At 41.5% G+C, this 17,315-nt stretch overlaps 1 protein-coding gene across 6 annotated transcripts in view; it reads right to left on the minus strand.

The window, feature by feature from the left end:
- The window catches only part of LOC141798930 (IQ motif and SEC7 domain-containing protein 1-like), a 194,098-nt gene that overhangs the window by 67,905 nt on the left and 108,878 nt on the right, over positions 1-17,315 (minus strand). Inside the window, exon 1 of one of the 6 annotated variants that reach the window (XM_074680886.1) lies at positions 9,580-9,863. The exons of the other annotated variants lie outside the window; for them this stretch is intronic. Coding sequence (XP_074536987.1) covers positions 9,580-9,644 — 65 coding nt within the window. The 5' untranslated portion in view covers positions 9,645-9,863. Of the gene's footprint in view, positions 1-9,579; positions 9,864-17,315 lie in introns of those variants that run through there. 6 annotated transcript variants of the gene reach the window in all.

The following is a 17,315-nucleotide window of genomic DNA, read 5'->3' on the forward strand; positions in this document are numbered from 1 at the left end:
TGGTATCAGTCTATGAGTGTTGATTTTCAGTCTCTCTGTGGTGATAACCTGTCTGCAAACAGCCGGTAAAGTCTCAGGAGTCTGAGTTTTTATCCTGGACCTGCTCCAGCTGATCAGCGGGTCTGTCACAGAGTCAGGAAAGAAACTAGTCCTGAGAGTTCCTCTGAACTTTACGGCGAAATTACAACCGAAGCGCTCGGTCAGCAGAGTCTGAGGTGACACGGAGAGATGGAGAGTGTTTTCTTTCTGAGCCAAGGCCAGACATTTTTCAGCTAGAAAATAGAAAGCAGGAGTCTCAGCGGAGTCTGACAGGCTTTTTAGGGATTTCACGCTCGTGTGGACGCATTATTTTCTGCTTCACACTGGTCTACTGACGGGGGATGACATGAGATTAACCTCCTCGGTACGGGAGCCAAAAGAAAGGTTGAGGGAGTCCTGCTCCAAAGTGCTGTCACTCCTGGGCACAATCAAATACCCAAAGCACTCAGTCGTCCGTTTGACTCTTTTACAGCTCAGAGCCATTTTGTTGGAGCTGCTAATCAAAATGGAGGTGATAGTGCGCTTTAATGACGACTTTGGCGAAGATGAATCAGGGCTGTAAACCTGCTGATCGTCGACTCGCAGGTTTTCTTTCAGCTGCAGACGTCGCTCCTCTCCTGGATGTGACGTCAGCGCTCGCTGAGAGGCGTGAGTCAGCACCGACAGCTCCTCCTTCCGCCGAATGCTCGAGGTTTTTTTTTATACATCGAGGTGTGAAATTTAAACTCTTCTTCGTTTTCACAGGAACAGGCGAGATGGAGTCGAGGAACAAAAGGTGGTGTCAGGAACTGGAAATAAACTCGGACCGGACTCGGAAATGAAAACAGTCAATCAAAGTGATTCATCAGCAGGAAGCTCGACTGTACCGTGCTCCTCAACAGAAAGGGAGAGGAAGAGAAAGAGGATTCTTATGGGTTGTGGAGAAATTAAGCTTAAAGAGGGGGTGATGTGCTGTTTTAGTTGACAGCTCAAAAAAATCCTTTTTTGTCTCTTTCTGGTGTTTTAAAAACTCGTATTTCAGCCTTAGTCTGACACACTTTGTTTAGCTGCTGTCTCTTTAAGACACCATGCCCTCTAGGCCCCCTTCACTCTGATTGGTCAGCTCTCTGGAGGCCTGTAGTGGGCAGAGCTATTCGTTTTGAGGGTGTAACAGGTCATGAACCAGATCAGACATCCTTACGTTGGAAGATTTTGTGCACATTAGATCAACTTTTACACTATGAGAAGCAGAATAACCCCTCTTTAAGTTAAATAATGTATCATATTTCCAAATGCAAGATGAAACTTGTACATTTCAGCTTGCCTTTCAGCTTTTTTTGACACTCTCTGCACCTCAGCATGTGATTTGAGCAGCAGATATTTTAAAAATTGGAGTGTTGCCTTTTTCTTCCTGCTCCAATTTCACTTTTTGAAGCTTCCTCGACCTGAATGTATCAAGAATCGTCCGCTTTGAGCTCAGCGTTGCGTTTACAAAGCACTTTTAAAGAAAAGTGAGAAGTCTTACAGGTGTACTATTCCTGTAACAATGCAGCTCTCTCTGTGTTTGAGGACAGCAGGGAGTTTGAGAGCTGAAATCAAAGCCAGGAGAGGAAAATCTCAGTTTTTGAACAAGTCTTACTTTCTGATTTGCACAAATTTGAAAAAAAGTTGAGAATTTTTTGGGTTTTTGTCTCACCTTAAAACCTCAAACCAGTGATTTTGAAAGTTTCATGGTCTCCAGAGGATCTATCTTCATGTTTCTCATGATTATGTTTTGGAAATTTTAACATATGAAACAACATATCAGGCTCAATGAAACTACACCACCAACATGAGGTGTTAAAGTTTTATACCCTCCGTGCTCCCCAGGGGATGGATCCTTTAAGCCGACTTTAACATCCTTTGACCCTGAAATGGAGAATCTTTCCTATTGGACCACCTAGATCTAAACTCTAGGTCAGCCTGTTCACACATTGTTTTTGTGAAAAAAACTCTCACACCACCACAACATCAGGAAAAATACTCACATACACACGATAAAAACCAATAATTTAAAAGCATAAAAATCGTCAACTTCGGAGGTCGTTTGTGGCCACACCTATTGAGTTACAACAAATCCCTAAATAGCTTTTCAGCTTCAATGTGTGTGGTATACACAAGGCAATTTTGGAGTTGATCTTGTAAAAATTGTAGAAGTAGTAAGTTAAAACACACAGGCAAAAATCATCAAAATCTGACATTCAACTCAAATTTCTGAACTTCCTGTTCAGAACTGACTATGGTCGCAAGAGACTTTTTTTTATGTCTTCACAGGATGGTTATGCACAAAAAATTTCAGACCTGTAGCTCCAAGCAGGTTGCCTGGCTGTTTTTCACTATCTAGGGGGCGCTGTGGAGCAGTATCAGGACGGATACACTACAGTCACACTATTTCACAAAGGATTGAATTTTGTGGCTTGGTGCATCAATGTGTAACTCAAGCTACAAAAAGCATTTTAAAAAAAAGGTCATGAAAAGTTATGCATCACGTTCTTGTTCCACAGATGACACACTCATGTATATCTGACCGGCCTAATGGCTGTGCAACTATCACAGAAAAACAACACAAATTTAATCTTACATGAATAAACAGGCAAAGTCTTTAAACAAAGTGTGTAACAGAGGCATCGCCAGGAAGGTCAGTGTCATTCCTGCTCCCCACAGGATGAGCCCATAGATTTAAACAACTGTTTCCACAAGTTCCAGGAGAAAACATCACGTATGCAGAAAGTTTTTGTACTGAACCTGGAAGACTTTATCATCAAGTTCACAGATTCTCTTCCTGCTCCCCAAAAGATGAACCCTTAAGACAACCACCACTGAATATTCCTTCTTTGACCACCACCAGTAAGACAAAAACACCACTTAGGCACACAAGCTGAACAAAAGTCAACATAAGAATTCTCAATCCTCAACCTTAAGCTCAACCATCAATCAAAACCTCTAAACACAAAGGAAGTGTCCATGCTCCCCAGAGGATAACATCCACACCTCAAGGTTTGACATTGAGAGAAGACAGTATGCAAAACAAACATCACTCAAAACTTTCTCCTAATCTGGAATAAAAGAGTGTTCATTACAGTCATCCTTATTCCTGCTCCCCTGAGGATGATCCCTATAAATTTAATGAGCCTGAAATTTTGAAGCTTAGTCATCAGGAGAAAGCTTAAATGATCCTCAGAAACAACTTTTAGGGTCGTTAGAAGAGATGAAATTCATAATTTGTTCATGGTTCCCAGAGGAAAAGCATTAAATCATAGTTTTTGTAATAAAAAAAATCTCACACCACCGGAACTTTAGGCAAAAAACTCACATCGGAACAATAAAAAATAAAAAATTCAAACAGGAAAACTGAGGCTATGACAAAGATACAATGTTTAATGATACAGGTGAGAATGAGATATGAGAATAAATATGACTTGTGTCCAATAGGTGGCGCTTTAAGCATAAAAAAAAGCATAGAGATGCACTCAGGCTGAGACACAGAACATGTGTGTGAGTTTAGTTCCAGATTTGTATATGAGCCCTATTGAGGTTTTCATTTTGGCGAAAAAATCATCAACTTTGGAGGCCGTTTGTGGCCACACCCAATGAGTTACAAAATATCTGAGAATAGATTTTCAGCCTTGAAGTGTGTAGTATACACTAGGCAATTTTGGAGTTGATATTACAAAAATTGGAGAAGTAGTTAGTTGAAAAATAAGGCCAAAAATTGTCAAAATCCGACATTCAACTCAAATTCCTGAACTTCCTGTTCAGAACTGACTATGGTCGTGAGAGACTTTTTTTGATGTCTTGGCAGGATGGTTACACATAAAAAATTTCAGACCTGTAGCTCCAAGCAGGTAGTCTGGCAGATTTTTCAGTGGCTAGGGGGCGCTGTGGAGCACGTATAAGGACGGAAACACTGCAGTCACACTATTTCCCATAGGGCTGAATTTTGTGGCTTGGTGCATGGATGTATAACTCAAGATGAAGGGGTGCAATTTGGGGTTAAAGGCGCAGATTGATAATCATAATAATAACAATGCTTAACGTTTCAAGGCGACCTTCACGCCTCGACCCTGCGCTCCCTAAAAAAGAATCTAAATTCTGCTCCTCAGAGGATGAACCCTCACCAAATGATCTGTAACCAAGCAACAACATCAACAAGATTGAGACAATTTCCACAATTGCTAGAAGAAAACCACAAGATCAACAAAGCGGGTAAGGATCCTGGTCACCAGAGAAGTCGCCCGTTATCAGCCGAACCAATGATGCACCTTAAGTTCCAGGACTAATGAGTCCCTGAGAGTAATGTCATTAAAACGCTCTGACACCCCTCACCCCCCAGCGCCGCAGACAGACCCACAGCCTGACTCCGTCCCACAGAGCAGGAGTCAGGTCAGAATCTGCTCCCAGGTTTCCAGGCAACAACCTCCCTCCTCCGGGACCGGAGCAACAACGCTGCTGAGTCAACTCCTTCAGCAGCGCTTCCAAACAGCCTGCATGACTCAGTTCATGTCTTTTCTTGCTCGACACCCCCACTGGCGGCGCGGGGAGCTAATGGAGCAGCATTAGCGGCAGCCGGGGGTTTGATTCCCACCTGTAGAGAGGAGATGACTTCTCTTAAGTGCTGAAATGAAGCGACAGGACGCAGACAAGGCTCGCTTATTTAGTCTAAACACAGACGCTACACGTCTGCAAGGATTCTTCAAACTACGGCGTCCTGGAAGGAATCAAATCTGTTCTGACAGAAGCAGCTGGAGTCCATGTTCATGATTTAACATCGCAGCAACAACTCAGCACGTGTCCTGGTCTTTCAGGAGTCTGGTTCAGTGGAAATCTGCAGACAGAGACCCTCCAAGTCACCCAGAATAAACCGGAGCATCTCATGATCCGGGACAATTTCAAACCAATCAAATGTATGAAATGAGCATTAAAGCTCTGCATATGCACGAAAAATGTGATTTCTTCCAGAGCTAATTTCATCTGGCTTTGATTTCATACTTCAATCAGGAGCATAAAAACTGCAGGTGTTGGTGTCTATTTAAGTTATATAATTGATGGTTATATAAAGAGACACAGCAGAAAATCAAAGGGAGATGGAGAAAGCTTTTAAGACTGGCTGATGGCTGCATATTTCTTTCCTTTCTGCAGGTTTAACTCTGTTCTTTGTTTTTCAAAGTGAAACTCTCCAGGCGGCTCTGTTTCTAAAGACTCTGACAAAGTCGATTCAGTGTCTGAAAATGAGGAATCTGGAAATAAATATACTTTAAAAATACATTAAAGAAAATTAAAACGAGTCAGAGGAACATTTAGATTTGTGTTTGTGTCAACCAGATGATCACAAACCCAACGTTCTCTTAGTTTGAGCTCTGTTTTTGGTCCCCACCACCTCTATATGGAAATATAGCTCTCGTTTTAGCAGCGTATGGTCTGTTCTATGTTTCTTGAAGAGTATACAAGCTTTTTACAGCTTTCATTAAAAATGGCGCTAAAAGAGTGTTAATGACGAACCAAAGTGGGCAGGACAGACCAGAAATATGATATAACCAACTAGGGATGCAGTGATGCTAATCCAGGTATCGGGTACCAACCCGATCCAGCCCCTCTAAACTGGATTAGGTATTGAAGCTTTGTTTTTACCAACTGCTGGTAAACATTTAAATAGTTTATTATTTGAATAAATATTAGCTCCAGTAATTTCATAAACGAATATTTTGCCTTTTACCCAAGTCAGTTCCAGTCTTATCCCACATTAAGGCATGTGGGCTATGATTTAGCATTGGTATCAGCCAATACCCAAAGCCCAGGTATCAGTATTGAGACCAGAAACATTGGATTGGTGCATCTCTAAAACCAACAGCTATGATGAAAAATTGTCTGTTTTCTGTTTGTTTAAGTATAGATCAAACTGTGATAACAGGTGTTAAAAAAAGGTCATTTAAGAAACTGCACTTCCTTGAGTGTCCACTTGGGGCCACGCCCATTGAGTTACAACAAATCCGTAAATAGCTTTTCAGCGTCAATGTGTGTAATATACACAGGGCGATTTTGGAGTTGATATTATAAAAATCGTAGAAGTAGTAAACTAAAACATACAGCCAAAAATCTTCAAAATCCGACATTTAACTCAAATTTCTAAACTTCCCATTGAGAATTGACTATGGTCGTAAGAGACTTTTTTTCATATCTTGGCAGGATGGACAAAAAAAATTAGACCTGTAGCTCCAAGCAGGTTGTCTGGCTGTTTTCCTCTAGCTAGGGGGCGCTGTGGAGCACGTATCAGGGTGGAAACACTGCACTCGCACTGTTTCACAAGGGGCTGAATTTTGTGGCTAGGTGCATCCACATATAACTCAAGATGAAGGTACGCAATTTGAGGTTACTTGAGGCTTGCTTAAAAAATTTAAAGAATCCCATTTTTCGCCCTGTGATAAAGTGAAAATTTGAAGCAAATGCAGAAGTACTAAAAACTGCTGTTCCTCAAGTGTCCACTAGAGGCTGGTTGTAGAGACACAAGAAACTACATACACACTCGTTCAAAAACAGGAATAAATAGGAGTGGGAGGGAAAAAAGGATTTTTAAGTATCAGGATTTTTGTTTAACAATTTTAAATTGTCCGTTTTGGTTCAAAAATCTTTTTTTATTTTGTCAAATTTTTATTTTATTTTTATTTGTTTTATTTTATTTTTATTATTTTTTATTTTATTTTGGACATTATTTAAGTCTTTGTCACTGGGGCAGAAAAAGTTGAGGAGTCAGATTCCCTAAATAAATCCTAAAAAATAACTCAAACTAAAAATCACATAAAATTGGAAATATCAAAGAAACGCAAATTAAATTGAAATCGGCACCACAAAAATCTCAAAAGACTTGAATCAGGAGAAAAACACATTGTCCCAGCCCTAGAAACAAACATGTTTACAGCCTGGTTTAAAGTTATTAAACTTATGAGTCTGCCCATATAAGGGCGTGGCTGGCTTGATGGACAGCTGGTCAACCTGTAGCTGACAAGCCCCGCCCCTTTACCTCATCCTAACTCAAAGGTTTGAGGTTGAGTCAGTATCTCCTTTGAGGCCCCTGCTGATCAGACACAAACAGAGGACGTCACAGAGACTACGTCCATATAATCTACAGTGATTGTTAGAGACACAGTCTCAAAGAGCAGACGTAAAAGGTACGAGAAAAGGTGTTGGGGTCTGAAACAAAAACATCTGAAGTTAAAAAGAAGTCTCCAAACAGTTGATTTCTGACACGTGGACTGGGGTTCCCCTCTGTTTTTGACAGAAGGAGTCTGACCCACAGGCTGCTGTTGCGTCTGGAAGGTCAGACGGTTTAAAAAGGAAAAATGTCTTTAAAAAGAAAAGTGATCACGCTCGTCTACTTGTGTCCACTCGGACAGCAGACCCATCGCTCGGCCAATTAACCTCCTCACCCCTCAGAGCAGTGAAGGAGCAACACGAGACGATGAAAAGCAAACTGAACAATCTGCTGGAGGAGAAGTTGTAAAACAAAAGGTTAGGGTGCTAAGTTTGAGCCTCGCTGAAAGACCTGACACGGGCTCTTTGTTTGGCTTAAGACTTTAACTGAAAATGTTGTTTAACACACACACAACAGATTCAGTCTCTACAGAAGCATCAGAGTCCACCTGATGACATCAAGTATCAAACCAATCCAAATGAAGCAGAACAGAAAGTTTCTAAAGGGTCAAAGCCACAGGACAACCTCCACCTGCTCACCCTGTCTGGATTCTAACTCACATCAACATCCATTTACTAACATCACCCCCTCTTAAAAAAACAAACACTTTGGCATAGCTGGCAACCATCGAAGGAAACCAGAGCCTGGACCAACATCCAATCACTGCACAAACCACCTTAGTTTTACCTTTAGCTGTGATAAATATAGCGTTAATGCTAACATTATTGATTCATAAAGCTAAATGTAAGATAACATTTTTTTCTGGTAAATAAAAAAAATATAAATACTGTGAAGGATATCAAAAAGTGAGACCCATACGAAGCTATAAGTATCACAGATGTATGCTAGGATAACTGACCTCTTTTGACTTCTGTTGTAGTGTTACTTCCGTTGTGCTATCGCTTTTGCATTCGTGTTGTAGCTTTTGCAAATCGTCTGACACCCACCAGCCATCGTAGAAACTACATATGCTGCAAAAGGAGTTCTGGTTACTGAAGTGTATGAAGGAATGATCTTTCTACAAGACAAAGCAAGGCTCTATTTAGCCAGTTAGCATGCTGCTAATTTGAAGCTGTTAACTAGCCACTGAAGCAACCTTGAGAAATACCCTGTCAAGCCTTTACCGTACCAAAAGATGGTCTAAAGAGAGTCTACGAGTCATTTTAGGAGCTAAAAGAAGGATGAATTCATGAGTTATCCCAACATCAAAACAAGTTGAGCACCGCTAATCAAGCTAGCTGCTGCTAAGAGCCTCTGGAATCCTGAGTCTGTGAAACAGCATCAGAAAAACACTGAGTTTTTAAATCAAACCTCTTCATTCCTCATATTATCAGCTTTAAATCCATAAAACTGTTTGTTTGTGAGAGGAAAAGGCCTCTGGTGATAGCGTTCCTCCAAATCTTGTTAGCATCGAGCCATTTAGAAACGCTCACAGACATCCACAACAACACGGCTAAACACACTGAAATGCAGAGTTTGCTAACAAAATCGACTCAGGGAGTCGTTCCTGCAGAAATGATACAATTTAAGATGCCAGTTGCTGCAATTTGAGCAACGAGAACTGATTAAAATTACATTTACTGTGTCCTTAAATAATGCAGCACTGTCCCATTTAATCCCAACCCTCCAAATGAAGCTCGATGGAGAGGGAGTGAGGACGTGGGCACACTTTGTTACACTGTTGATCACATTTTCTGAAGTTAAAGCCTCTTTTACTCACTTTAGGAGAGGAAACATGCTGAAAAATTTTCCTTAGTTGAGAATAAAGTGACTTGGGAGCAACATCCTACAAACTTTCATCCTGTGTCCCTCAGTTTGGTCTGTAAGGATGATTATTCCTGGGATAAAAAGTTAAAGGTTGCATCAGAAGAGGTGGAGATGTGGAGTTAAAGGAGAAACAGAGAGATACAGGTAGATGGATGGAGGCACGCGCACAAGCCCACACGTGCACGCCCATAAAGGAGCAGTCAGCAGAGCCCGAGAGCGGCTCCCTGCTGACACACACACTCACACACACACTCACAAACAGCAGAGGCAGTCCGCATGACAGCAGCACGGACACGGCACGACCACCTCCTCTGCTCCTGGAACAACCAGCCCGAACCGTCCGGAGCGGCGCGCGCGCTCTCATGTCGCATTTCATTAAGATTTACAACCATCAGCTGCCCGCGAACACACGCGGCGGGGGCAGAGCGCGCGCAGCAGTGCGGCACCGCGGGCGGTAAAGCAGCGCGGTGGAGTGTTGGAGCGCGGAGGCGGCGAAAGCAGCGTCGTGTCCGGTTAAAGCGGCTCCTCTCCGGCCGGATTCGGGCTGTTTGTCGCGGCTGGGGTCTTACCAGTAGAGCAGCTTGTTGTGGAGGATCGCGGGCGTTTTGTCCGAGGCGCAGTTGATGCACCACATTGTTGCTGTTGCTGTTGGTCAACGCTGCCGATCAACGTTCCTGCTGCTGCCGCTGCAACACGGAGCGGGAGCAGAGCGAGCGGCCACTGAGAGACAGAGAGACAGGTGAGAGGGAGACAGACAGGTGGAGAGAGGTATGATGGACCATCCGGTGCTGCCTCAGCCTCTCTCTCCTGCTCTGTGTGCTCCTCTCTCCACCCCTCACTCCTTCCCTCCTCTTCGTCAGAAACGCATCATCTTCCCTCCTCCGCCGCTCTCCTCCCTCTCCCTCTCTTTTTATAGAAACCGCTTGTTTATCTTCTCTTCATCCACCTTTCAAACTTTCTGATTCAGATCCCTCCTCTTTAGCCCAGCCTTATTTTTACCCTGTTGAATAATCTGCAGGGATTTTATTCTGGTCTGAGTCAGGACTCTGAGGGTGTTCACACAAACCTTCAGGTAGTAACTGTTGTAACCCTTAAAGGTAATTTACAAACGTCCTGCCAACAGGAGTCAACAAGCATCCAAACTAACCAACCTGATTTCTTTAAAGAGAGGGTATCTTATTCTAAAAATCTTCATCGTGTCCCTTTGGTGCCCCCTGAGTATCTTAAGATAATTACAGCTAAAAAAAATATCAATTTTTCTCTCACTGGTGTTGTAGAAAACCTTTAGTTAAGCCTCTTTCGCTGCTGTCTCTTTAAGGCTCCACACCCCACAAACCCTCCTAAAAACTGTGTGCATAGAGAAGGGAAGTCAGGGCCCCTCTAATGGCCCAGTTAAAACAAAACAAAATAAAACAAAACAAAACAAACAAAAAAACTCATGCTATCGTGCTTTTTAGGAGGCCAAAACATGCCAAAATGTGGTCTAAAAAGCAAAAATGGGCGCTAAAGTGACTTCTAGAAGACAAAATACAGAAAAATGTGTCCTCTTTGGAGCCAATTTGTGCACTAAAGTGCTCTCTTAAGAGCCAAAATGCAGAAAAAGTGTCTTTTTGGGAGCAAAAATTAGCACTCAAGTGGCCTCTTTGGAGACAAAACACAAAAAAGTACCCCATTGGAAGGCAAAACAGGGGTGGGGCTGAATTGGCTCCTGGAAGACAAAACGCAGAAAAAATGTCCTCTTAGGAGCCAAAATATGCCCATGAGTGCCACCTAAGGTGCCAAAACATGCTTTTAAGTGCCGGGGTCAAAACACAGGAAAAAATTCTTTTGGAAACAAAAATGGGCGCTAAAGTGTACTCTTGGGAGCCAAAATGCACTAAGGTGCCCTCTTTTGAGCCAAAACACAGAAAAAGTTTCTGATTTGTAGGCAAAACATGCTCTCAAGTGTCCTCTTAGAAGCCAAAACGCCAAAAGGTGTCCTTTTGGGAACCAAAACGTCCACTTAAGTGCCTATTTGAGAGCCAAAATGCACTAAAGTGCCCTCTTGAAGCCAAAACTTGCCCTACATTGCCCTCTTGGTCCAAAATTTAGTGCTAAAGCACCCTCTTTGGAGACAAAACGCACAAAACATATCCTCTTGGAAGGCCAAACAGGCACAAAAATGGCATCTGGAAGCTAAAATTCAGAAAACATTTGTTCGTTGGAGCCAAAATGTGTGCAAGAGAGCCAAAACATGCTCTATAGTGCCCTCTAGGAAGACAAAACACAAAGAGGTGTCCTTTTGGGAGCAAAAATATGCGCTAATGTGCCTATTTGGAAACCAAAATGCACTAAAGTGTCCTCTTAAAGCCAAAACTTACTCTACAGTGCCGTCTTGGAAGCAAAATTTAGTTCGTGAGTGCCCTCTTTGGAGACAAAACACAGAAAAAGTATCTTATTTGAAGACAAAACAGGCGCTAAAGTGGCATCTAGAAGACAAAATACAGAAAACACGTCTTCTTTGGAGCCAAAATGTGCACCTAAGCGCTCCCTTTTGAGCCAAAACATGCTAAAGTGTCTTCTTGGGAGCCAAAATGTGCCCAAGAGTACCCCCATGTGAGCCAAACATGCTCTAAACTGACCTTATGAGAGACGAAACACAGAAACAGTGTCCTCTTGGAAACCTACATGGGTGCTACATTGCCCCCTTGGGAGCCTCAATCAGCCCTTAAGTTCACTCTTGGGAGCCAAAATGGGCGCTCAAGTGCCCTTTTGACTCACTAGAAATTACACGTAACTGCCCCCTAGGCTAGTTAAAACATAATTAACATTTTATAAATTTGTGAAACTTAGAGCCCTGCCACTGCCCCTCCACTCTGATTGGCTCGCTCTATGGGGGCCTGTTAGTGGGCGGGGCTATGGGAAGACCTTTTGTGTCTGAAGCCAGCCCTTGATCCTCAAGTGATGAAATCATTGTTTCAGCAGATTTCGTGCAGATTCGGTGTTAACATTAACACTGAACACCCAGCATTGCTACTTTGGATCCATGTTTACAAGAAGTATACCCTCTCTTTAAGCAGAATACCCCCTCTTTAAGCAGAATACCCCTCTTTAATGTCTAACAGATAGATAACCACAGTGTGGTTGCACTGACAGCTAAGTCTGCCATAAAACCATCAATCCTTGCAGTAACTGGAGCTGGAGTCAACCCTGGATGCTGATGGATGAGAGAGGAATACAAACTCTGTGCATAAAAGTCTGTTTCTGTGGTTCCTGGGATTCGAGCGAGGAACCTTTTACCTGTGAGAGGTGATAACAGCTGCACCACTGCAGAAAAAGCAGAAACCTCCTTATGAGTGTAAACCAACTTTGTTATTCTCCTAGATTCCTCCTCTTCTTCCTCTCGTCATAAATGAAAACATGAAGTAGTCTTTGCTGTGAACCTCCTGATCCGTCTCCGTCTCATGGCAGCTCTCTGATTCACCTGTAACCATCACTCCACCTGACATCCCTCAGAGCTGATCCTCTCCTCTGACACAGATTGGATCTGACCTCTCTCATGCTGCTCCACACGCGATGAACCAGCAAGATCTTTGTTATCACGCAGCGCCCAAAAGCCTCCAAACCCTAAATATGTGAGAATCTAAAACATCTCAGAGCCAGAACTCTGAAAACTCCTCCAGAGACTTTTTTAATCTGTTTTCACTTCCTGAGCAGAACAAACAGGAACAAGGTGAAGTTTATGTCTCTAATCCGTCGAGTGACCTTTCAGGGAGCGGAGGAATCCCCTCAGTCGGTTAAATCTCCTAAAATTCTGAGCTTTGTGCTCCTCTCTGCTCCTCTCTGCTCCTCTCTGCTCCTCTCTGATTGTCTGAGTATTGATGCAGCTGCTTCGTGTGGAGCTGACTCTGCGGTAGCGATCAATACAAATAAAAACAGACTAATGATCTGCCTCACTCCATCATTTCCCTCCATTTCTGGATATTCAGACTGTTTATTTTCCACATCCAGCTCGGCTAACAGGAGCAACCACTCCGTCAGAGTAACTAAACCAGCAGGCGTGTAGCTCAGCGCAGAGGAGCTGGTATTGATCTGATAATTGTTTCACACATTAAAGGAGATTAAACGCTTCTTTGTAGAGGTCATTTAGAGATCTCTCTCCGTCTCTCTACGTGACCTGGTATCAATCTGAGCACAACAGGCCGATTTAACAACTCAAACATGCAGTAATCTGTCAAACAATGGGTTTCAGACAGAAATATGTTAAACCTGCGTCTTATTCTAAGCTGCAGACAATGAACTGTTCACCTCACAGACTCTGGCAGCTAGCGACAACAGCTAATGAAAGCTAATCAGCGCTGAGTCTATGAGCCGGTGAAACTGTCTCCAGTTGACTTTTAATTAACAGACAGATTCGATTTGTTGGTCTAATGGCCCTGCACTCACATTCTGTTTTGTTTTTCATCATTACGGTCAGAAAAAAAAGCAAGTGACAAAGTTTAACTCATGACATTTTAATTGGTATTAAAGAAGATAGAGACAAGAGTGAAGATGCTGACATAACGCCGCTAATGTCACAAAGCTAAGAGCACATAGCTAACGCAAGAGTTTTCTGAAACCTTAAAATCTTCCAGAGTTTTACTCATAAAAATGGTAATGTTAAAAAAAATGATTCAACATGGAGAATAAAAGAGCTAAAAGTGTGTAAACATCGGGATGCTAAAGTCATGAAGCTAACACCACAAAGCTAACATCATGAAGCTAATGTCAAGGTGCTGAGGTCACAAAGCTAAAGCCATGCTAAAGTCACAAGGCCAAAGACATTACACTAAAGTCATGCAGCCAACCTATTGGAGCTAATGTTACCAAGCTAATATCTTAAAAGCAAAGTCTAGAAGCTAAAGTCATGAAGCTAATGTAAAGAAGCTCAAGTCATTCATTTTCAGTCATGAAGCTAATGTTATAAAAGTAAAGTAGTGACGCAAAAATTAATAAGCTAAAGTCATTAAGCTATTGTCCTGAAGCTAGAATTACTAAGATAGCATCATGAAGCTAAAGTTACAAAGCTTAAGTTGTAAAGCTAACATCTTGAAGCTAAAATTACTTAGCTTAAGTTGTGAAGCCAAAGTCCTGAGACTAAAATCAGGTAACACCTTGATTCATGACGCTAACGCGTCATGAAGCTAAAGTCACAAATCTAACATCAGGAGCTAATGTCAAGGTGCTTGTCACAAAGCTAAAGCAATGCTGAAGTCACAACACCAAAAACATTACACTAAAGTCATGCAGCCAACCTTTTGAAGCTAACATCACCAAGCTAATATCATGAAAGCAAAGTCTCAAAGCTAAAGTCATAAAGCTAATGTCAGGAAGCTCAAGTCACAAGGTTTACATCACTAAGCTACCATCATAAAGCTAATGTCACGAAGCTAAAGTGAAGAAGCGTATATCACAGAGCTAATTTCAAGAAGGTGAAGTCATAAGGCTCATTTCAGGAAGCTATAGACGTGACGCTATAGTCACAAAGCTAATTTCAGGCAGTAAAGGTGTTCTTCTGAAATCATGGAGCTAATGCTTGAAGCTAAAATCACTAAGCTGTTGTCATAATACTGAAATTAAAACTACTATCAATACTAATACTAAATACTAATGTATTAAAATAAATACTAAAGCTAATCTCATAAAACCAATGTCTCAAAGCTTAATTCCTAAGCTAAAGTCAACAAGCTAATATCATAAAGCCAAAGTCATGCAGTTAGACTATTGTGGCTAAAATCTCAAAGCTATTGTCATGAAGTTGAAGTCAGTAAGCTAATGTTATGAATCTAGGGTCATGCAGCTAACGCCTGAAAGCTAAAATTCCTAAGCTTTTTTCATGAAGCTAAAGTCACGAAGCTTAAGTCATATAGCTATAGTTGTGAAGGTAACATATTGAAGCCAAAATTATCAAGCTAAGGTCATAAAGCTAAAGTCAAGAAGCTAAAGTAGTTTATCTTAAGCCATGGAGCTAAAGTAATTTATCTAAAGTCAAGAAGCTAACGTCACAAAGCTAAATTTAAGCAGAAAATGTCATAAAGCCAATTTCTTAAAGCTAAATTTCTAAGTTATCGTCAATAAGCTAAATTCATGAGGCCAAATTCACGCAGCTCAACTACTGTAGCTAAAATCTCTTAGCTATTGTTGTAAAGTTGAAGTCAGTAAGCTAATGTTATGAATCTAAAGTCAGGCAGCTAACGCCTGAAAGCTAAAATTTGTAAGCTATTTTCATGAAGCTAAAGTCATATAGCTATAGTTGTGAAGTTAACATATTGAAGTCAAAATTATCAAGAAGCTAAAGTCACAAAGCTAAATTAGTTTATCTTAAGTCATGGAGCTAAAGTAATGTATCTTTAGTCAAGAAGCTAATGTCATATAGAAGCTTAAGTAATTTATCTCAAGTCATGGAGCTTAAGTCATAAAGCTAACATCCCAAAGCTAAAATTGCCAACTTAAGTCATTCATTTTTAGACATAAAGCTAAAGGCAACAAGCCAATGTTATAAAGGTAATGTTGTGAAGCCAAAATTATAAAGCTAAATTTGTGAAGCCAAAGTCTTGATGCTTAAGTCATGAAGCTAACATCCTGAAGCTAAATTTACGGAGCTAAAGTCATTCATTTTTAGTCATGAAGCTAAAGTCAACAAGCTAATGTTATTCAAGTAATGTAGTGAAGCCAAAATTACTAAGCTAAAGTCGTGAAGCCAAAGTCATAAAGCTAATGTCCTGAAGCTAAAATTGCTAAGATAGCATCATGAAGCTAAAGTCACAAAGCTTAAGTCATAAAGCTAACATCTTAAAGCTAAAATTTCTTAGCTAAAGTTGTGAAACTGTAGTCCTGAGACTAAAATCACCAAGATATAGCTTGATTCATGATGCTATAGCATCAAGAAGCTAAAGTCACAAAGCTAAAGTCACAAAGCTAACATCACGAAGCCACATTGCTTCTTAAACTCTAAAAAGACAGGATATTTTTGATATCTGTGTTTCTGTAAGACGATGTTTTATTTAATCTAAACTCTCTCTGTCATCCAGGGGTTAATATGAACTAGCAGAGCCGCTAACCTTAACGCCCTCGTTATCACTTTCCATCAAAGGTTGATTAAGGAACCGTTGGAGCACAGAGAGCACAGTCAGACTGAACGTGTGACTGCAGCTTTTTGTGTTTCTCACACACAACCACACACATCCACACACATCTATACTTAAAGCTTTGTTGGTGCCAGGACACACACTCCCTCTTTATTAGCTGCAGCGTGTCTGTCAGTCTGAGCAGCTGCTCATTAGCTCAAAGGCTGCTTCAGAGAAACTCCCGGATCAATCTGCTCAGTTTCAGCTCAGACAGAGGCTTCGGAGGAAACGCACAGATTTGTTTCAGGAAATTAAAGAAAGTGGGATGAGAAGTGAGATTTCAGAGAGTTTCTGCAGTTTGTGAGCATTTAAAGAGCATGAAATGAGAGTCTAACAGGCTGTCACAGTATGAAAACAGAAAGCAGAGGGTTGTTCTTCTGCTTCCTGAGATGAGCTGCTGATTGCCCGCAGAGGGAAGCCGGCCGGCCTCAGCGACTGTGACAGCAGAGAGATGAGTGACAGCTGACTGGTCTGAGCTCGGTGGCGATATGCAGACGAGCTGCAGCCTAAAGGCAGGAGGTAACGTCAGCCCAAATATCCACACACAGTCTCCTCTCAGAGAGCGTTCACTGGGTGAGTTTTACAGCAGTGTGTGAACGTATGGAGACAGAAAATGTGTCAAAACAACTCGTGATTATGAACTTAAACTCACCGTCAACAGAGCAGACACCTGACCTCATATAAAATAAACAAACTAATTTATATTTCCCTTATTTACATTTTCAATGATTCATCATCACTACACAAACACTATTTTTGCATCGTGATGGTTGTCAAACATTAAATCCACCAGAGAGCATCCAAACACACACTCTTCTTCACCTCTGTCCACCGAACAATAAGTTCCCCTCTGATCTGCAAAACTATAGTCTGTAGGAGGTGGTTTATATTTGAATACTTTATTTATTATTAATTAATTTTTGCTTTAAAATGTTAAAGCAAAGGACACAATGCTAAAGTCATAAAGCCAAAGTAACTGCTACAGACATGGAGCTTAAGTCACAAGGCTAAAGCCATGAGGCTAACCTTAAAAAAGCTAAAGTCATGGGTCTAATGTCTGTAAGTCATGGAGCTTGGGTCAGGAAGCTAACATTAAAAAGCTAAAGTCATGACGTTAAAGTTGGGAAGTTAATGTTACAAAGCTGAAGCCATGATGCTCA

This window comes from Halichoeres trimaculatus, unplaced genomic scaffold (assembly GCF_033239565.1).
Source record: "Halichoeres trimaculatus isolate MK-OKI-2021-1 unplaced genomic scaffold, fHalTri1.1 fHalTri1_scaffold_11, whole genome shotgun sequence".
In the NCBI taxonomy this organism is placed as follows: domain Eukaryota; kingdom Metazoa; phylum Chordata; class Actinopteri; order Labriformes; family Labridae; genus Halichoeres; species Halichoeres trimaculatus.